The 23,921-nt window shown below is 30.4% G+C and overlaps 1 protein-coding gene across 3 annotated transcripts; it reads right to left on the reverse strand.

The window, feature by feature from the left end:
• Positions 1 to 1,042: 1,042 nt before the first annotated feature.
• LOC134709267 (uncharacterized) lies at positions 1,043 to 21,925 on the reverse strand. Of its 3 annotated transcripts, none has more exons than XR_010105938.1 (5): positions 21,799 to 21,925; positions 9,843 to 9,907; positions 4,765 to 4,878; positions 2,283 to 2,375; positions 1,043 to 1,465 (listed from the first exon to the last, which is right to left on the reverse strand). XR_010105938.1 is itself a non-coding variant. In XM_063569436.1 (4 exons), the coding sequence occupies exons 1-4, from the start codon at positions 21,809 to 21,811 to the stop codon at positions 1,341 to 1,343; spliced, it is 345 nt and encodes a 114-aa protein (XP_063425506.1). In that variant the 5' UTR covers positions 21,812 to 21,912; the 3' UTR covers positions 1,043 to 1,340. The 3 variants fall into 3 exon arrangements, 1 of the variants encoding a protein (XP_063425506.1); XR_010105939.1 differs by lacking the exon at positions 21,799 to 21,925 and adding an exon at positions 11,856 to 11,977; XM_063569436.1 differs by lacking the exon at positions 9,843 to 9,907 and having other exon boundaries at positions 21,799 to 21,912.
• Between the last annotated feature and the right edge of the window lie 1,996 nt (positions 21,926 to 23,921).

The following is a 23,921-nucleotide window of genomic DNA, read 5'->3' on the forward strand; positions in this document are numbered from 1 at the left end:
GAATATCACCTGGACTGTGCCCGGGCCATGATAAAATTGTGAAAGTGAGAAAGGGTTAGGGATGTTTTAGAAATTTGATTATCAAAGAAATTAAAACCGCAAATACAATGTAACAGTTGTTTGTACTTTAACTGCTAAAAACTTATTTTATTTGTCACCAAACGCAGCTCCATATTTGGCACCTTCCTTTGAAGTATGTAATATTTATAGAACTTCAATAAATCGTAGGTCAGTTGATAAGTAATCACATTGAGTCTGCTAAACTGACTGTTTGATATACTTTGAATGTTAAAAAGATGGAATGGTCTTTTCTGATACGATATTGAAATAAGTTGAAGACAACCCATGCTTTTCATTTTTTTTAGGGGTGGGTCGCACGCCCTCCACGCCTCCGCCTTAATCCACCCCTGTTAGTATGCTGCAGTTTCTTATCGACAACTTATTTGGAGGTTAACTTTTTCAAACAAATTTTCGGCATTCCTATAGGCTCTCCTTGTCGAAATTCTGAAATGAATCAGCGTTTCTTTATACACTTGTTAAAAGTAAGAAGACCAAAGAAGACAGATAATTTTATTTTACATTCAGATATGTTGATAATGTTCTTTCCATTAGTAATTCAAAATTTTCTGATTGAATTTCATTAGTATATCCTCCAGAATTAAAGGAACAAAAGACTAATTTTTAGACTTAAATCTCGAATTTGACATTAGCGGTAATCTCAGTAAAACTGAAAGAGACAAATTAAAGGCACCAATAGTATACTGCTGTTCAATAGTCATGAATTGATTAAGCGAAAAAAGCATTGTTATTTTTTTATATTGATTAAAACTGTAACACTATGTTCACTGCTTTTTCCTAATTTTGACAATTTTACCTATCATTTCTGTTAGTTTTGCTCACATATTCTGTCAATATAATGGAATTATATGTGCCTGTCATACCATACAAGTGAGATATTGAGCTATCTGTAAAATCAGCTTTAATCCACAATTTTATACACAAGAAAATGAATGTATTAGTCAGGCATATGACAGTTGTTTCCATTCGTTTGATGTGTTTGAGCCTTCCATGTTGGCATTTGATGTATGACGTTCCGTTTTGAATTTTTCTTGTAGTTCGGTATTTTTGCTATTTTACTTTTTGTACATAAAATTGTATATGTAGAATCAAATATCCAATCGTCACAGATCCCATACAGTTCCTATAGAACAGAGAAGAGAATATATCCTGGCTTACATGTAAATTCATTTACTAGTATTTTAAAGACATATAATAATATAATGTTATTTCAAAGTTTGATTATTTTGTTTTTATCAGGATCAGTTAAATAAAACTGTCTGTTAATATTCATCAAAATAATAAAAATAATCATTTTCGCTTCGTTTGCCTTTGAAGTAGTCTCCCAATTCGTGAAGAACGTCATTCTTTAGTTCATTGTCACCATTGTTACCATGGGGTCTAAAGGCTGTAATACAAAACAAAATAAAGAAAAATGGAGATTATGATAATGAAATATAACAAATAAGATATAAAAAAAAACTGAACAAGCCTTTACATATAGAAATGGGAAGGAATACCACACTTGCAGACTAAATAAATGTGTTGCTTAAGAATTCAGGATGATTTGAATGTTCATCTTATATGTAAGTATTTCTCAGAAGTGAATTATGAAACTTAATATTATTTCAGTTCAAGAAAGGACACAGAATATACCAACAGAGCAGTAAAAAACCCATAAAGTCTAAAAAAACAACAACCAAAAGGCAAAAAAAAAAAAACCACTGATCGAAAAAAAATGAATTTAACAAACATCATGGACAAAAGAAAAACGATATAAAAAGAAGCAGTCAACACAACCTTATACAGAAAAATAACGATTGGTCAATTTAAATACAAGATGTGAGTATGACAATTCCTACTCCATAGGTTGCATCCTATTGTGTTTTCAACAAACCTCATAGTCAATTACTTGATGCTAATCAAGATAGGAACAAGATGTAACTGTATCGATGTTGTAGCCTTATTTTAATATCGATCAATATAATCACTAAACTTTGAATAATCAATTATACAATAAGAAGAACACATCAGCGTAAAGCGAAACGTTACAAAAAAATTGAAGGAAATTCAAGTTTCCCGAAGATGTTATTTTTAGAGAACCTTTTGTTTAAAGCGTATTTGTTAAAAGTTTAAGACTGAATTGTGATTATCGATGGACATACTAATACTACGGCATGATTTAACCTTGCATTATTCAGTAAGATAATAAAAAAAATATTCACATCCAGTTCTCTTTCCTTTGTAGAAATCTCCTAATTCATGAAGGATGTCATTTTTTGGTTGATTTTCTTCAGAGGTAATATGTAAATGAATAGCTGAAATGATAAAAATTTTAAAAGAAATAAATGAATAAAACTTTAGTATGCTTTTTGATTTCAAGTTAAAGGAAAATAACAAATCTTAATGTGTCTGCATACTATCTGAAGCAAAACTTGTTGCATTCAGATTTATTAACATTTCTGTTAGAATTCTTTTAGAAAAGATAATTATTTATTATAATACAGATTCTACTTAGCAAAACAAAAAAAGAAAGAATGAAATAACTACTGTCTTATTACAGTCATTAGACAGAAGCGACTTCCCACTCAAATAAACTCATATCATTTCAGCTATAATTCCAAAAACAATACGAATGTTACTTTATGGGCGATTTTCATAGAACAGATACCATAACTAAAGAAGTAAAAAATGTATGAAGTTTAATTGTTTATTTGACCGTAATTTCCGTGAGGGTTGTGTCATTTTCTGATGGGTTAAAAACAATTGCATTTAACATTTTTTTTTTAATTTGGTTATAGCAAACTTTTCAAGAAATATTTTTCTTCGTGTTCACCTTGTCAAAAATTCAAAATGCGCATAAATAATATCATGACCAAAAGGACAATAAAACTTTCAACGTTTCTGCATCTTGTGGTATTTGTTCTATGTAAATTGGCCATGTAGTTACTTGGTAAAAAAAAATAGAAAAATATTGAATTTAGCTGAATGATGGGAATTTTTAGGAGTGGGAACTCACTTTTGTCCAATGACTGTTAGTACAAACCCAATGCAAAGTTTCACTCAATGCTGTAACCATTGACGGAAAGAGCAGGGTACTATGGTCACGTCCAGTAGAACGTATCAAAATGTTATATAAATATTCCATAATAGTCATAATAATCGTCAAAGCATTAGTTAAACTGTCGAAAAAATCATCTTAAAACATTTTACCATTGATATCTCTTTGTCAAATTCCTTATACGCAGCAACCATTCTAGAACTTCATGGGATTACACTTGAGCACATGAATATCGTATTAACTTTGAGATACATACTCAATATGAAGGAGTTTCTAGAATGTTTGGTCAATAAATGGTAAAATAATCAAACACAAGTCAATATCAATGCAATACAATAATCATTGTGTAGAAGGTCAACATATAAATAATATAAAAATAAGAAATTATGGTATAATGACCAATGAACAAAATATCAACCAGAGACCAAACGACATACACGTTGACAAGAATAGGTCATCGTAGGCCTTCAACAATAAGCAAAAACTTTATTTTGACAGTTTATTTTGACAATTTCTCATTTGCAAATAATTCGGGAAATATCCGAAACACAATGTATTAAGATTGTAAATCCTGACATGCTTAATAAGTTTTTCAGTTACACATGTTTGGATGTACTCATTTCTAATTTTGTGGTGTAAACATGACCGTCTCAAAGCTTACAAAACATGATGGCTACATTTGCGATGATTAACTGTAGTTGAAATTACAAAACGACAAATGTGAGTTGTGGGTTGGATTGATTGATTGTTGTTTGAATCTCAGAATATCATATTAATCAATATAATAAGTAAGCTGTATAAAATTGTTAATTATCTATACATGCTTGAACAGCACGACAGATGCCACATTTGAAACAAGAACTCTCCGTCCCAGAGCACCTAAGTTCATATCCGTTTTTTTTGGTGGAAGTGTATTGCTTAGTCTTTGATTTTCTATATTTTAGTTTTTTGGTTTTTTTATTACACATGGTTGTCTTGTTTTATTGGAATGAGGATTTTCGTATGCGCAATTGGTCTTTCACCTAAATTTATATATTCAATTTATTCGCTACTTTTTCAGTGATAGTAATACGACAATTAATATTTTTAATCGTCTGCAGTTTTTAAATTTGTCATAATGCGATCGAAATATTAATGAAATATATAACCATATATTAATATGTCATATTATGAAACAAACTATATTATAACGGTTATATGGAGAATGGCGTAATTTCGGATTAATTTTCACCAAATTCTCGATATCATTAGATTTGGATGCAGTTTTAAATCATATCACAATAGAAAAAGGTAACAAACTAGAGCTAAACCCGACTTTATATATCAAATTGCCCAGGGTCTTTTTCAAACCTTACCGAAACCCAAAACAAAATGGTGATACATACAATTACACGATTTTAAAAACCAAATATATATTATGCAAATAAGTGTTCTCCAATTTTCAAAGACGTAATAGGTTCTATTTCATTTTTTAAATAAGAAAAACACTTTTGAATACGATTTTTTTAATCAAACTTTCAACGGTAACACCAGAGGTAGTTTCTTTATTCGACAACGTTTAATTACCTTTAATTGTTACGCTTACAGAGTCAGAAAGGGAAAACGTTAACGTCAATACTTCGATATCAACATAAGTGTATACTTACAAAAGTCTAATGGTTTCAAAATAGATGACAGTATAGAGCCTTGGTGTTTTGATAAAACAATTCCTAGTGATACTATGAGCAGTAAGCCAAATGTAAGGATTTTCATTGTTACTCCTGAAAATATATATGCATTATAAATGTTACTGAAACAATTTATTAAGTGCTGGCACTTGAGCATTAATTCTTTTAAAGTAAGAAAGTAACCACTGTAAAACATCTTATCCACTGAAATCATTAAGTGCCAGCAAAATATACACAGTGGAAATATTTGTATTTGACATATTTCCAAACTAATCATTAATGATGGGGAAAAAAATAACCACTGTTAAACTCGTTCAACATCTTGGAGTGCAAGAATAGTATAAACAGCGCAAAATAAGTTTAGTTTTGCATTTATTCAAACAAAAAGAGAAATGCATAGGTATCAAAATTGAATGCTGCTATTAGATCTATATCTAAAATTGGTTTTGAATGAAAGACCCCAGTCTATACTATACTTCGGTAATGTAGTAAAACAGAACTTATGACCTTTGATCATTATGTACGTTCTACAAGTTTCATTCTTCAATGTAACACAAATGTATTCAATATAGCGAATAATGATAGTGACAATTCAAATAATCTATTTTGCTTTATTCATAAAATAGAAATAAAAGAGACAAATATGACAAGAAAACATATCATGTAGACAACTTCATGCCTAAACAAGAAAAAGAAAACAAAATAGAACTTAAGAAAAACTCAGTAAACTAAAGATTTAAACACATAATAAACCAGGGCAGTTGATAGTCTTATGTAGACGAAACGCGCGTCTGGCGTACTAAATTATAATCCTGGTACCTTTGATAACTATTTACACCACTGGGTCGATGCCACTGCTGGTGGACGTTTCGTCCCCGAGGGTATCACCAGCCCAGTAGTCAACATTTTGGTGTTGACATGAATATCGATAATGTGGTAATTTTTATAAATTTCCTGTTTACAAAACTTTGATTTTTTTCGAAAAACTAAGGATTTTCTTATCCCAGGCATACCTTAGCCGTATTTGGCACAACGTTTTGGAATTGGATCCTCAATGCTCTTCAACTTTTTAATTGTTTGGCTTTATAGATATTTGATGTGAGCGTCACTGATGAGTCTTATGTAGACGAAACGCGCGTCTGGCGTACTAAATTATAATCCTGGTACCTTTGATAACTATTGAAAGTAGTTTAGCATTATTTTCGATCGGTAATGAAAACAAATAACATTTCCATGCGCAAACACGTGTTACTTGATTATCCTTTATATTATTTATCATCTTTTACCAAATGTAAGGCCTCAAACTACTAGTTTACACAAGAAATATTATAAAAATGTCTCGCAGTGATTAAGATTATAACTCACTGTTGACTGCTGCACCCCTTTTTTTGGACATTTTTACCTATTATGTCTGTTTGTTTGATAACACATCGTTGACAATATAATGAAAGGAGTAGGTCCGGTAAGGACCAATTTTGGCCTCAAATTTCAGGTTCATCTGACGAAAGATTTTGACCACTTTTCTAACACTTAGGTGTCTATTTCATTTGAATCAATTAGTTGATGTGAAAGATTTTAACTGATTTAGTCATTAAAAGCTATCCGATTCAAGCTCAAATATGAAAAATCTACCAAATATGCCAAAACCTGTCACTTTTCAGATGGTTTTTGTCAAAAATGAATGTGGCCGCATCCGTGTTCATCCTCAACCTTTATACATGTTATGTATTATCATAAAATACAACTTACATTTCAATGTTAAGGATGAACACGAATGCGGCTACTTTCGTTTTACACGAAAACTGTCTAAAATTTAACTAAAATGCTACAAATGTGAAGATTTCAGTAATTTAGCATGACTTAATGGTGCTAGTAACCGATATATATGCATTGTATTGTCAAAATCAGTCCATATTTCTGTAGCAGGTGCATTCTACTGTCCAATAAATAACTAAAAAATTACATTTTAATAATTTTGTAAAACTGCTATATTTTGGGGCCAAAAAGGGGTCTTACTGGACCTACTCCTTTGATGTGACTGTTACTCAAGTTGAGGGTTTAGGTAGCTTTAAAACAGGTTTAATCCCCCATGTTATACATAAGACAATGACTGTACCAAGTCAGGGATATGACAGTTGCAATTCATTTGTTCGATGTGTTTGAACTTTTGATTCTGCCATTTAAAATTAGAGACTTTACTTTAGGAATTTTCCTCAGAGTTCAGTATTTTTGTGAGTTTACATTTTTGCACATTGAAATTGACAGAATACGTATACGTATCAACTCTTTGTCTGTACTTTAATTCGTCCATATGATGCTGACAACCCGTCCGATACTAAAGTCACTTTATTGTTTGGTATGCTTAGTTTTTAGTTTTCTATGTTGTGTCTTGTGTACGATATTTTGTTTGTTTGTCTTTCTTTCTTAGCCATGGCGTTGTCCGTTTATTTTCGATCTATGAGTTTGACTGTCCACTCTTTTTTTGTATAGTAATGAAATTAAAACGTTAGTGTGTGCGATCCTGATGATATTTCAGCTAATAATTTACTTATCGGTGGCAACAAAATGAACATCGAATAAAGGATAAACTCTAATGCACCATCTTGGATCTTTGATAACGATTTGCACAAATGATTGTCACGTGTTTTATAAAAACGAAAGACAAAGAGCATTTGAAGATACTAACTTACTGTACTTTATGTCGTAACAATATCTTAATCCTTTCCAATATAACAACTTGTGGCCAAATATGGGGAATTTACCAAATGTAAACATAAGTTAATATACAGCGAAACAGGAACTGTCTTTTGCTATAATTATGGAATAACTAATCGAAGAATTCAAATATTAAAATACAAAAATTGATTTTTATATTCTACAAGCTACAAGTACAAGTTTAATTCATATTTTATTAACAAATAAATTAAGGCCTTGCGTGGCTTATAGCAAAATGCTCATTTAGAAAATTGGTCTGACATTTGTATAATTTTAAATTATAAAATATGAAATAAGAATCGTTTGTCATCTCAAATTCCCAAGAGTTATGAATAAATAAGCTTCAAATGTGTGTCCAATAAAAGAGTTTGTTTTATAATCAGTAAGATTCACCTATTTATAAAGAACTTTACAAATACTTTAATTACAATATAGTTAAGTGCTCATAACAACACTAATATGAATTGTTATTTTAATGACAATAACATGAATTTTAAAGATACTGTTAAAGAGTGTATCATTTTAATTGAAAATGAAAAATATACCCAGGGAATAATCAGAATCATAAGCTGAAGAAGTGTTAAAAAATGGTCAGAAGCAGAAATGCAATGAAGAACTAAAATACCAACTAAAAAACTCATAAGATAACAGGGGTATTGTTCTCGAATATAGTTATCAAAGGTACCAGAATTATAATTTAATAAACCAGACGCCCCTTTCATCAAATGACGACCAGATCAAAATAGTTATAAAACCAAACAAGTACAAAGTTGAAGAGCATTGAGGACCCAAAACTGAAAAAAAAAAGTTGTGCCAAATACGACTAAGGTCGATGCCACTGCTTGTGGTCGTTTCGTCCCCGAAGGGGTATTACCAGCCCTGTAGTCAACACCAAAATAAATATCAATTATAAAGTCATTTTTATAAATTTCCTGTTTACAAAACTTTGATTTTTATTGAAAAACTAAGGATTTTCTTATCCCAGGCATAGATTACTTAGATGTATTTGGCACAACTTTTTGGAATTTTGGATCCTCAATGCTCTTCAACTTTTTACTTGTTTGGCTTTATATAAAGATTTTGATATGCGCGTCACTGATGAGACTTATGTAGACGAAACGCGCGTCTGGCGTACTAAATTATAATTCTGGTACCTTGTAACTATTTGGTTGGGAAATTGTGCAAAACAATATACTGGAGCCAGGTTTCTTTAAGAAACAAATGGCATCAGACTTTTTCACGCGACTAACTACATCTGAAAAGTTCCAGTTGAAATTCATTTTATGAAAAAGACCCGTGACATGTTGAATCCTGGAAAACTGAAACGAAATTTTACATGACTGCAAATTTTGTTTGATTTATCAACAATGCAATTGGAATACTTTTTTGAAATCTTTTATCAGAAAGTATTCCAGAAATGCTATTTGGGCAGGTAAAATATCAAAGAATTCTATTACTTTTATTATTTATGCTTTTATGCGTGAAGATGAGCATGAAATGAAACGCACCATTGGTTATTAACTCATATATAAAGAAATTGAACATGATTAAAAACTTTCATTTAACTTCGTGTTTCACGATAAACAAATTGTTTTCCAGTTTAGATTACAATCCTTTTGATATCATTTTATAATTACATTTGAAATCATCATATTTTCATTGATACATGAAATCATAAAATTAGTAAACAATTTTATTAATTGGTTTCGTCTTTTACAAAAAAAACACTTTTAATACTTTATCATTTCGCACTTATGATATGTTCCAGACGTCCTAACATAAGAAGCGTCTCAGATAGCTTCGAGTCACAGATAAAGAGTGTCCTAAGATGATCCTTAAACCATCATTAAATTGGTCCTAGGCTGTGACTTAGGACGATTCTTATGATACTTTCGAGAACACAACCCCATATTTATAATTTTACACTCTCTTTCATTCTTAACAACAATTTTTGGTATGAATGAGGTTAACAGAATAGAATTGATTATTGTAAAAAAATAGAAATCAAAGGAAAAAAACATCAATTGAAAACAATAGTGTTCTAAAATAAAAAAAAATAAAAAAGAAGCAAAAAATGGGTCAAATAATAAAGCTAAAGAAACGAGAACACTGAAGCATACACAAATGGTAAGTTCCCTACTGTTCCCAACCAGAACCTCATTTAAACACAAGCTTCAAAACTAAAACACAATCTTGTTCATCATTTGATGTGCTTTAATCTTACTACGATGTTATTTAACCCTTTTATGATGTTGAAACCATCTTATATTTTGTCGAAACGACATATTGTTATTCGCACTCTGTTAAAAAGCTTGCAACTATTCAAAAGCTTGTTACGTTACCTTGTTTTGTGATCTTTTACTTCAACATCTACCTCGATCTTTGTCACACAGCTCTACTTCTGTATCTGATGAAATATATATACAGGTTTGAGTTTTTACATCTCCGTTTATAAATTTGATTCAACTTTTATAACAATATACACATCCGCTAAATAAATTTACTGCAATTGCTCAATTCTGTGTTACCTGTTAGACCACGAATTTCATTAACTGTCGAAATTGAAATTGTTCAGGTGCACCCTACCTAAATCAACTCCATTTAGGAATCAGACGATTTTACTCACGAAACTAAAATTGCTTCATATTTAGATCATCACTTTGTATGACAAAGATAGATAAATAAATTTTTTGACAAAGATAGACAAATTAAAAGTAGAATCAATGACGAACTTGATAATTGATTTTTTTTCTCATTGGCATTTTCAAATTTATAAGCAGACGCAAACTCTCTGGCTCATCGTATTACGTTACATGCTTTCAATTTTACGTGACGCACTTGCATGTTCACAGCAGATGCCTTGCATTTACATTAAATAACTCCTCCACTAAGGGATAACAAAATTAAACAACATTACTCTCCAATTCTACGGTAACCAATTGTTTGACCAAATTTAAGTTTGTTTGTCTCGACTCACAACAGACATATATAATTGCACCATTTGGAGTATATGGGATTATTCACTTAAACATTTTCTCTTGATTTGAATACTAGAAATAGATCTACTTTTTTAAGTACATCGGTTTACTGCTGTTGTCTTATACTATGGACGCTTCCTGAACAGTAATTAGTTGTTCTAGTTATGAAATAATTTCTTTTTACAAATTTCCAGACACGAATTACAAGATATTGATCCAACTTTTGAAAATTTTAATGAGAATGGTCCTCCAAAGACGGCAGAAAACATAACCTGAAGTTTAGTTGAGTTCCCTTATCTTATAAACCTTTATGATATTTTAACTAGTATATAGTTATGTAAATGTGGTATGCTAGCACTTATTATCTTAATGAGACAAAAACTTACCATATAGTAATCTTTAAAATTTATTAAAAAAAACTCCGCTTTCAAAAAAAAATGAAACAGTTCAAAAGAGAAACCAAAGTTCCTCTTCTCTTCATTTTTTTCTTGAATCTACATTGTCAAAGTGAAAAAAATAAAGCTTAGAAAAAAGCAAGTTGACAATATAATTTCACATTTGCCGGAATAAGGCATCCAGCAACTATCCTATCGTTATTCTATAGCTCTTAATGGGTCTAAAATGTTATTTAACGTTAAATTATCTTGAAGTGGTTTCTTACTGACACAAGTAGGCTACCATGCACAAATAGAAGTAGGATATAATAAAAAGGAATGCCAAATAAAGGATGTCATTTAGATAAATAAAATTAGAAAATTTGTTTTTCGATTTTAACTGTACCTAGAAAGTTGCTGTTAAGTATTAACTATCAATAATGCGTAGAACTTGTATAAAACGTCAGATATAACAATACATAATAATAAGTATTTAAATTAATGATAATAACAAAAATAATATGAATAGTAATATTAATAGGAGTAAAACAAAATAGACAGTTTAAGATTGAATTAAGATCAAATGAATGAACACTGAATAAAATAAACAATTAAACAAAGCAAGATGAAATAAACACCGATACTCACAAATAGCGTATAATTCACTCTGATACAATGTTTTGTCAAACTATGTATTTAAAAAAAAGGCTTGGGAAAAACGTTGCATATTTTAATATGCGATTTTTTAAAAGTTTAACCGCAATAGTAAGGGATACTCTAGAGGCCAATGTATATGCCGTTGCATGTTTTACAGGATTATAGTAATGGGAGATTAAGCATATTAAACATTAAGAGAAATAATCATATATGAATCTCCCTTCCCGGTCGTATTGTTTCCTTTTCCGTTGTTTGAGGTTCTCAAATATAGAATTGAGATCATAATTTAATTTTTGTTTGAAATTAGATTTTATAAAATCTCAAATACTTTTAATATCTAACTTACCTAAAGCTGTCGATTCCACATCTCATTATGAAAATATATATTGTAAACTAGAGGTTTGGTGCAACAATACGATTTATATTCACTTTTCATCACGGAATGGAAATGCGAAGGCTTGTTGGAAGTCATAAATACCACGTTCGATAAAATAAATCCCTATGTCTCCAGAGTTCGGTGACTTATTTTTATTTTGCAAATTTTCCATGTTAAATCTTCTTAAAACGATTACTCTTTTATTCCTAGTCGATTAAGCAAATATTTTGTCAATAAAAACTGAGTCTTTATACCCATTTAATTTTATGTTTTGTATGGAAAGATGCCAATAACTTGTAATAAATCTGAACTTATGAATCCACCAAAAACACAACTCATTTATGCATGAGATCTTCAAGAATGAACAGACACAATACCGTGTAGTAAGCATTAAAAAAGACCTGGGTAACAAATTTATAACAATACAACAGAGAAAACAAACAAGCTGATCTATGTTAATAACGCAAAAAAACTTTTGATAGACGGAAACCAACGACTAAAGGTTTTAGGTTTGAACAGGTACATAAACAACTACATTTGTTATTTGAAATATCCCCTTGATGTGTATACTTGATATTTTTTCTTACTTTTCAAAGACTTTGTAAAAATATTCGTCAGATATTTATTGTCACGATCAGACTAAAATAAATATAAGTTAGTTTTATTAAAACGTACCTACTTAGTCTTAAAATGGTAAAGTTAATTGCTGATTACAGATTTTATTCGCTGACATATGCATGTTTTGATGGATTAAAATGAATAGATAAAGGTTATTAAATTGTAAACCAAAGAAAAATAATCATCATGAAACAATAAATTCAACCTTATTTTCGTGTCTAAATTGATTATTGAAAATCCCCAAAAACATGGAGGTGAAGATCAGCGTCAAAGTTGATTTTTCTTTAAAATATGTACACCATTGCCTCTTTTAATGATCTAAGATAATTATAACATTCTAATGGTCTTTTTTTTGTAAAGTAAGCAGATTAACAAAACAGAAATTAGCAACTACTGTTATAAAGCGATATCTTTAAAACGAATTAATTAATTGCAAAACATTATATCGCATTGATAGATAGAAAAAAAGGAAAAATATTGTTCTTAATTGCTGGAAAGATTTCCTAAAATATATGAAACCAGGACGTTATATTTCATTTCATTTTTACTGCTTATATATCAATACTTATCGTTCAACTATATTCAGGTAACTAAACGTGGATTTAATTGAACGAAACTGAAATTAGGGTTTTCTGTATATCAAAGAGAATTTTTTGTCTTGAATTTATCTCAAGATATGAAATAAGGAAAAAAAAGACAACAACCTAATGATACAAATAGACAAGATACCGTTTTGAAATGATATACAGTTTCCATAATATACAGGTGTCTCATAATATTACAGTCTCTCAAATATCCTGCGTATAAACAGAAGTAATGTAATGAAACCAAAATGATCAAAGATCTTTTACTGCGACTGTTATGCAGGTAAGAGGTTAAGCTGGCTGTGCAGTCGGGTTTGGTCCGCCATTTTTTGCGTAAAGGGGTGCATGTAACGGGTCGGAAATTAGACGGTTGTTGTCCGTTTGTTTAATGTGTTGGCTTTTGTGTTTGCCGATTAATTACGACTTTTTGTTTGAGTATTTTGCGGAGATACAGTTATATATAATATGTAGTTATGATAGCACTTGATCACTAAATGAGCAAAAAGGAAACCATGTAATAATCTTTAAAATCTATAATAAAAAAAAACACAAAAAACATGGAACAATTCAAAAGAGAATACCAACGTTCACCTTCTTTTCATGTCTTCCTTGAATCTATTTTCATGTCAAGGTGAAGAAAAAATCAAACTTGATAAAAACCAAGATGTTGATATTCTTTCACCTTTGCCAGAATAAGGCATACATCAACTACACTATCGTTATCCTATAGCTCTTAATGAGTCTAAACTTATATATAACGTTTAATTAGCTGGAAGTGGTTCCTACCTGACAAAATAGGCTACAAAGTACACATAGAAGTAGGATATAATAAAAGGAAAGTCAAATGTTGGTTACTAGTATTTAATAATCAAATTGATAACTAAGATTCATTTTGTTACATCTCGTGATAAGTTTATTTAACAATCGCCATGGTAGTCAGCCAGAATTAAGAACATCAGTTGTTCGACCTTTAAGTCAATTGCGTTTTCTTAAAGTATGCCTTTTCACTGATTTGATCATTTGACAAATGTTGTTTGTGCTATAATTAGACCCCTCTACCAAGGAACTTGTTTTGCATGAACGTGTATACAAAATGCGGTTTTTATCCAAAGTTATCATAGCTTTGAATGCTTTTTTTTAATATATGCTATATGCTTGTATATATATATTTCCTTATATTAAAACTAAATAAAAGTCATCAGTGTCGATCGAATGAAAACTGCTGGATTGCGTTTAAAAAATGAAATTGTTATCACTGTTTATATTCCTGGTATCTCAGATGAGTTTTATAAAACTAATCTTCATAAAGTAATCATTAAAAGCTGGTCTATGTAGATATTGCTGTTATTAAATATCGTTTCTTTATGAACCTACCCAAACCAATAACCTAGAATATTGCATTTGAGGTTGGTTTCTATCTATCATAGCTGTTTTGTATGTTATTAACATAGATCAGCTTTTTATGAGTGTTTTTATGAAGATTAGTTTTAACTAATGGGATTATCCTCTTGAAAGAAATATAATTTATTTATTTGATTTTATTTATTTATTGCCAACAAAACAATAATCAAGGCCATTAATGCCTAGGGATATGAAGTGTTTTGAATCATTTCAACCTGTAATAAGAAGGCAATTTATAGAAATTATTAGATACATCATAGTATGATATTACCACATGAAGACTGACAACTGTTCTTTTGAAATTCTCGTGGTACAAAACGTTCAGCAGGAACAAAATAAACTTAGTGGTAGAAAAAACTCATTTTGAATACCAGGAATATAAAAAACATAACCTAGACCCCAATTCTCACTTTTAAATTACGATTAATGGACTAAACAACGTACAATAAATCTAATCTAATTGAAAAACATTACAAAAAAACAAATTTGACTGTTAAATTAAGACATCATAAATAACAAATAACAATTAACACATATACAAGTATAAAGAAATACTAGTACATATAAACAAAGTAACGAAACACCAATATCTAAATAACTATAACTTCAATTTTTATAGGTGCCCATTGTATTCAGCTTCCTTATAGAACAAGTAAAACCAAAAGGTAAAAAGAGTTATAACTATGCAAAATTCGTAGATTTCATAGGTTTCCATGAACAACGCATAATCATGACAATATCAAGCATTAAACATGCACATGAATACACTTTTGTTTTTCAAAAAATCATTAACACATCAACAAGCATAATATACATACATGTATTCTTAGACTATTTGAATTCAGACCAACACACGTATATCTTCTGGGTACTATAAGCATTTCGAAATTTATAAATCATTTCATCAGGGAACAATACAAAGACCTATAGGATATACGATCAACAGCTATGATGAACAACAACCAATGTCTATGGACAGATTTTTATTTTAATTGCACCTTTGAAATAAGAACTTATTTTTATCCCCGCCTGAAAGCATTATATGATTGTAAATTATAATTTCACATCCAAACACCTGAAAAAACTATTTATGCATAGCGTATTTGCGTATTAACACAAAGTAACACCACAAGAAAAAAATATAAGCACATAAGATATAAACGTTGTTCTTCTTATGTTGGAGAAAACTGATTTCTTAACCCAAGATACCTACCTACAAACATAATAATGATATATAATGATTCAACTTTAAACAATAGAACTACAAAAATATATTTTAACAAAATAGATAGGAACCGCATTCAGAGGACTGCACACATTATATATGTACAGACATATTTCTTTTCCGAGAAACAAAACATACAGAACAATAAGCAGAACAAATATACAGATCGTTTCTTCAAACAAAGTTATAACCTCATTGAACGGCAATTTCATTGTTACCTCCAGAAAACCACAAACCACCTATACAACACAGCCTGAAGAAACTATAAGCAAAGTCAATCTATTGAGCTGGTCTTATTATAAACAAACTGTAAACAAAACTTTGAGTTTTTCTCGAAAAACTAAGGATTTTTCCCAGAATCAATCACCTTAACTTTTCCCTAATCTGATGAGAGAACGAAGTAACATGATACTTAGGTACGTAGATTGTTTCCACTGGTAACAAATACTACACCTTTTAGTTCGAACTAACCCCCCTACCCACAAAAACAATGCTTCTTAAACTAAAAATTAAAAAAAAATGAACTTCGAAGCAACTTTCAAAACCGAAATACAATTTTTTTTTCTTTCTAAAAGGCATACATTATCCATGTCTTTGTTTTGATTCACAGTAAAATAAGATATAACTAGATTTGTCATTGCAAGCAATAGCGGATGACACCCTTCCCCCATTTCTGCTGTTTCCATGATAACAGCAGCCATCTTGAAAGTGCCAACCCCAAATTGCAAATCTTTACATGGTGATTAACATTATGGTATAGTTCCATCAACTTGGGTCCATTTAGTTCTGAGATCCAGAGTGGACAAAAATGTGTGGAAAAAAAAAGAAACGAAGAATAACAATCCATCACTCCAATTCCGTTCAGGATGTCACAATTATCCCAGTCTGTATTTGTTTTCATTAGAAATGATGGACGATTCAGACATTTGTAATTGTTTCCATTTCCGAAAAAATATTTCTATTCCTATTCCTCAATGAGTGTGTCATTTCCCTAATTCAGTATTGTAAAAAAACTCTGATGTTGTGTTGATTACTAAATTCTCAATGATTACAGACCTAGGGTGTTTCCTTTGGAATAATATTACTCATTTCTTCCTGTCTACCTGCCCCCTAGTAAAACTCGTTTAGTTCGCTGTGATACCATCTCTCAATAATAAACACTGCCTATATAAATAGATCGTTGTGTTATTTTTAAAGGACATTAATATCAGATTGAGGACTGGTCAATTTGCGTTAGTTTCTAAAATATGAAAAGACCATATGTTTATGTTTGTTTACGATGATAATTAAAGCACAGATGATGTTACTGTTCCTAGCATTTCTTTCTGTTTGTGTTGTTTTAAACAAAATAAAGTATAGATGCATGTGATAGTGCATTGTTTCTCAAATAAAATTAAACAAATTCTCTTCGTTTGCAAGGAAAATAATTATTAAATTTACGAAATTTCTTTTGTCCTTTTCCCAAAAATTTAGAAACAGAATTATGATGATATGTTTCGGTGCCGATTAAACATGGTCTATTCTAAAAACATGAGAAAAAACTATCAGTAGGACTCTATTATGCGTTTTCCTTAGATAAATATGGTGATATGGTACATAACTTATCAATATGTCTTCGTATTGTTCCTTAATGAAATATTATGCATCTCGACTCATCGGCTTATTGTAGAAATTATGTACTGTCTCATCTCTGTATCATTGTATATTGTTTCTCTGTTTCATGTGATCAAGTCGTTTCTAGATATTGGAGTTCTGGGCTTTGGCAATACCTTTTCACTAAGGAAATGTGATTCGGATCCATTTGTTTCTATTTTTCCTACGGAGAAAATTGATATATATATATATATATATATGAGAATATATATCGTGCTGTTGACATTGTCAATATCACAATATTGTTTAGATTGTATGACCATTCCCTTGGTATACTGTATTCATTGCTTAGTTTGCATTGTTCACTTTGAAAACAATGTATGTGTTTCTGATGCAGTACCGTATTCTCGTGAATAGTTTCGTCTGTTATCTGTTTGTTTATTTAAAGAAATATAATATAAATGTATATATTAGTATTTGTTCTAGGAATTTAAATTATTCAAATCCCTGTGTGTCTTTTAGAAAGATCTTTCTTCTATGAATTAATTTTCTCGTGAAAAAAAACCAGCTTTCATGTTGTAAATAAAGCATTAATTTTTTTTTGTTTCAATGTACAAATCGATGTCTTTAGATTGTTTCTAAATGTTTGTTTCATAGATTAAATTTGTGTGTCCCTTTTCATTAAGTAATTATAAGACAATACTTCTAAATGTTATTCTACTAAAGCTAAATTATGTATGCATCTTTTGTTGTTCCAGAAGGGATATAATGATTAAATCGGTTCCATTTCTTTTCTTTGACAATAATGTGTCGATCTTTGTGCTTTTTATTTTGTTTCCATATTCATAATATAAAAATCCGAGTTGGTCATTGGGATGTTGCATGCATTTTCTGATTATGTGTTCTCTATGTTAAAGATTATTATATGCAAACGTGGTTAATTAAGGAATATTAAAAAATGTCTTGTTTTTGCTTTAATTGCAATAGGACGTGCTGCATAGATTCGTGTGAATGTGTTTGTTAATTATAGACCTTTTTGGGGATATGGTTTCCTTTGGTATAAGGTTTCCCAAAGGAACGTAATACAAACCAATGTGTTTCGGTTCTACTGGAGAAAGATATAATTAAGTATAAATAAAGTATTTTTGTTTAAGCTGTTGTTATCGAGATGATGTGTGTAGGTCCATACGTGTATATTTGGACAAAATCGTGAATAAGTGTGATATTTTAATTCCAATCCAGACGCCTTTTCATACTCAAATTAAGTTTTAATGTTGTCTGTCTAATCATGCCAACATGCAATCAAAAAATTGCAAACGTTTTGACGTATAGAAGTTAAAATGTTTTCAAAGATTTTCACATAAGACCTTTAGAATTATTTTTATCTGATTATAATTTGCAAACAAAGAAATAAAATGTATTGTATGTGTACTGTTTGATATGTATCCGTCGGGAGCTGATTGTGTTTGTTAAAGCAAGAATAGCGATTACGTGAATACCTTATTTGGTTTGTTTTTCTGTTTGGTTCGACAAAGATGAGTCGATAAAGGACTTTGCGTTTTTGATTCCTTTTTTAGAAGTTCTTAAAGTTAAAACTGTTTTGATTTAACTTTGTATATCTTAAATCCAAGCTCGTAGCCCGTTCTGGTTCAGACATTTCATTGTGTACAAAAATTGTTGATTAAATTTGTTTTTATAGTTAGCTCTAACTTGTTTAACAGTCACATACAATTCTTGTATATTTAAAACAATGTTTTATTTAGAAGATTATAATTGACTAATTAAAGTTTTATGATTGCTAATGTTACAATAATCCACCAGAGTCATAATGATGTAGATATAAACTACAGTCAGCGTTATTCTCCTACAATGATACGTACTGCTATACCATCTATAAACGGGTCCGAATTTAAAATTCTCAACAATTCCTTTGGGAAAACTAAAGGCCTAGTTTATAGTTATAATTTGTGTTGCTCACTCTGTAGCTTTAGTGTTAGTTGTATTGTTGTTTGTCCTTCTGTTGTTTTTCGTTTTTTGCCATTATATTGTGATTTCGACTGATGTGTTTCAATATTCTGTTGGCGATTTCCCCATACTTTTATAACAAAACAGTTCACTGAAAATTAATACGACAGACAACCTCAATAGACTAAGCACACAAACAAACAAAATACAAACAATAGACATAATGCACCGATATAAGATTAAGAGTTCTCGCAGTAAAAGCTAGTTACAATGCATATTATATCATTCTTCTACACTTTACAGTCAACCAGAAAACATCCAACGTATACATTGAAAGGACGCCATTATGCCAAAATATAAGTAAAGAGTATTGTTGAAGGATCATGAGTACTCAAAACTGTACAACTATACCTTTGTATTTACTAAAATTAACTGGATCTATTGCTGGCTGTCAGCATCACTAAAGAAATCAACATCAAACCGAGGTTTTGCCGCGATAGTTTGCAATATTTTAACTGAATACAGCGTTGACGGATACATTTGGTAGCCATTTTCAAACAGGCTGATATATTGATCATTTCAGGTAGATCAGATGTCATTCTGATCATCCTTTCAAGGCATTTTGCCAAAAAAAGTTGAGATTTGAAGTATTTGACCAAACATCATTTGAAGCACAACAGAATCATCCAAAACTTGAAATTTGCTGATTGAACTAGCTATATAGTAAAACATAAACTGTTGTAATACTATTTAAAAAAAAGTTAAGTGCAGCTAATTATCATGATTATATTGACAATGTGTGTCTCTTATATTCCTCAAGAGATAAAGCCTGTTATCCATTAATATACATAATAAGTCCCCTATCCTCAGCTCTACAGACTGTTTGATAAATGATCCTTATTTACCTGAATGTGTGATTTTGGGTGGAGTAATTAGTATGTGTGTTTTATCTATATCATTTAAATTTGTAAAGTGTATATTCTCATTCATCAAAAAATCTGAATAAACTTTTCTATTATTACTGTAACTATGAGAATATAAAGAGAAAAGAATTTCATCTTCAATTTTTTAGCATTTTTTGCATAATCTTTCTTCCATTGGTAGATCAAAATATCTTTTTCTATTAATAAATTCCAATAAAATGTTATGAATCATGGAAACTTGTGGATCCTCAATAGTTTAACTTTGCTTTGCTATTTTCTACCATCTCTCTTTATATCCTAAAATGGTTTTTACATTACTATTCACTATTTCAGTTAGGTTATAAATATGAACGAATTCGACATTTCTATGATGAAGCCGTAAAATGAAACCGCAAAACATTACGTTTAACCCTAGCTGGTATTTGTCAGCCTGTTTAAGATAAAAATTAAAACAACAAAAAAATACAAGGAAATTCAATATCTCATCATCAAATATTGAAGTTTCATGATCAAGCGATGCATGACATTTCATCATCAAACAGTGACATTTCATCATCAAACAGTGACATTTCATCATCAGATATTGACATTTCGTCATCAAACAATGACATTTTATCATCAAACAATGACATTTCATCATCACATAATGATTTTTCATCATCAAACAATGACATTTCACAGTCAAACAATGACATTTCATCATGAATAATTGACTTTTCATCATCAAACAATGACATTTCATCATCAAACAATGTTATTCAATCATCAAAACAGTAACATTTCATCATCAAATATTGACTTTTCATCATCAAACAATGACATTTCATCATTAAACAATGACATTTCACTGTCAAACAATGTCATTTCACTGTCAAACAATGACATTTCATCATCAAACAATAACATGTTATCACCAAACAATGACATTGCATCATCAAACAGTGACATTTCATCATCAAATATTGACTTTCATCATCAAACAATGACATTTCACTGTCAAAGAAGACATTTCACTGTCAAAAAAGACATTTCACTGTCAAACAATGACATTTCATCATCAAACAATGACATTACATTATTGAACAATGACATTTCATTATTGAACAATGACATTTCATTATTGAAAAATGACATTTCATCATCAAACAGTAAAATTTCACCATCGAACAATGACATTTCATCATCAATCAGTGACATCCCATCACCATCAAACAATTACATCCAATTACATTTTAAATAGTAACGTCAGAAGATTATATTAGGTATTGCATCATCGTCTATTCCAATCTTCTATTGACGACGAAAATATATTGATAACAGCAAGTAATGTTGCCAAATACATGAAATACTAGTTTAGACAAAATAAATAAAACTCATCAAATATACTAGGCTTATAATAGTGTACGCCTAACGCGTATTTCTAAGATACAAAAGATCACCAGTACAATGTTTTGTTTTGAAGATTGTATGACTTTGGTCAAAACTAGCCAATCAATAGAATATGGAAGTGGAATTGTGAGATTGAAACGTAGAATATATGTTGTTCAGTAAAAAGATGAGTTTGATCTGAATGCATTGATCATTTTTTTTCTAAAATGTCTTACCTTCATTTATCATTTATCATCATGTTATTTAATCATCGGAATTGAATAAAAACTATGTTTAAACATTCTAATAAAGTAAATATCGGTAGGCACCAAGTAGACCTTACCTAGTTATGAAACTCGCGTATTCCAAGCTATCACTAGGAAAAGTCCAGGTCACTTTCGGTATTTAATCATGTCTTAGATAATGGGAAATAGAACAAAATATTTGAACTCTTTATTATTAATTTATGTCACTCGAGATAGACAGTTTAATAGATTATTAGAAATTTCAAATGTTTACAACTTTTTTTTAATCTATCATAAATTCATCGCACAAATAAATAATGGCATCTTCATTAAAGTCGGCTTAATTACCATTTCTGTATTAAACGTCAAGAATGGAAATTATAAAACTTAGCTATATAGAAGGAGCTCATAAAATTCATTTTATTCGACGAAGAGCTCATCAGACCTCGTGTTTAAATACTGTTGAATATGTCTAATCAGGATAACTTTTAACTTACTTATTTTCTTAAAGCTAACAGCACAAGCACATAAAGTAGAAAAGCGGAAAAAAACAATAACAACCTTAGGGAATTAATTGTGTCACACTAAAAGCCACACAAACAATGTTCTTGGATAACTATACATTGGATTCCATTTAATAGGATTTTTTTCAGCTATGGCAGTTTCGCCATTTCAAATTTAAATCAAATATTAAACGACGTATTCTTTAAATATTAGCTATTTTAATCTTATTTTTTTATTACACTTATTTTGTTTTCATAAGGAGGAAAGATTTTGTATTCCCCAAGCTTAAGTTTTGTGCGTAATGTGTTGTTACGTTGTACTAAAGGATTGTTCGCCTTTATTTTGTCATGGTATTGTCCTACCTTCATTGACTGTTCATATTTGATTGTCTTAATGTTTATTTATTTAAAGCTAAGATCAAATGTGGGTAACATTAATGCTCCGATTGTGGTATATAGTTATGAGAAAAGAAGAAACGCATCAAGTTGCAAGACTGAAATGCGTTGGTCCATTGGTTGGGGTGGGGTATGCATATGAGGGAAGGTATGCCAGGTTCTTCCCAAATATGCACTATATGATTCATATCCGGTGACATTTAGGACAATGGTGATACATCTATGTTGTTTTAAGTCTAGGGAGATTATGTGCTGAACTAAAATCTGCTGAAGGTTTGAATTAATGTTGTGGTGCAAGTCAAATATTCGGCGTCCTTAATTTCAGTCAGTCATGAGGTCACAAATATCAAACATGTTTGAATTGATGCTGCTCAACTGGATTAACAATTTTTTCAAGAGAAATTACAAAGAAACAATGAAATAGTAACACTCAAATCTCATTTACTTCTTATTTGTAGCATGTTTAGATATAAAACTCGATGGTTGAACCTCTTAGTATATTAATATACTTATGTCACATGGTTGAACCTCTTTGTATATCAATATACTCATGTCACATGGTTGAACCTCTTTGTATTCCAATGTATGCATGTAACATGGTTGAACCTCATGGTATATCAATATATTCATGTAACATGGTTGAACCTCTTGGTATATATATCAATATACTCATGTCACATAGTTGAACCTCTTGGTATATCAATATCCTTATGTCACATGGCTGAACCTCTTGGTATATTAATATACGCATGTCACATAGTTGAACCTCTTGGTATATCAATATCCTTATGTCACATGGCTGAACCTCTTGGTATATTAATATACGCATGTCACATAGTTGACCGTCTTTGTATATCAATATACTCATGTCACATAGTTGAACGTCTTTGTATATCAATATACTCATGTCACATAGTTGAACCTCATGGTATATCAATATCCTTATGTCACATGGTTGAACGTCTTTGTATATCAATATACTCATGTCACATGGTCGAACCTCTTGGTATATCAAAATACTCGTGTAACATCTATCACCAACGACCTTGCTGAAACACCTGGTTTATCTCCATGACAAGTATGTTGTTGTTTCGCAGATACAGACCCAACTAACATTTCATATGTGTGTGTGTGCGAGTCAAGTTATAACCAGTATAATAACATAATTAGATATCATCACATCATCAATCAAGCCACGCCTCAGTCATAACAACA

The sequence above is a fragment of the Mytilus trossulus genome, chromosome 3, assembly GCF_036588685.1.
Source record: "Mytilus trossulus isolate FHL-02 chromosome 3, PNRI_Mtr1.1.1.hap1, whole genome shotgun sequence".
Classification (NCBI taxonomy): Eukaryota; Metazoa; Mollusca; class Bivalvia; order Mytilida; family Mytilidae; genus Mytilus; species Mytilus trossulus.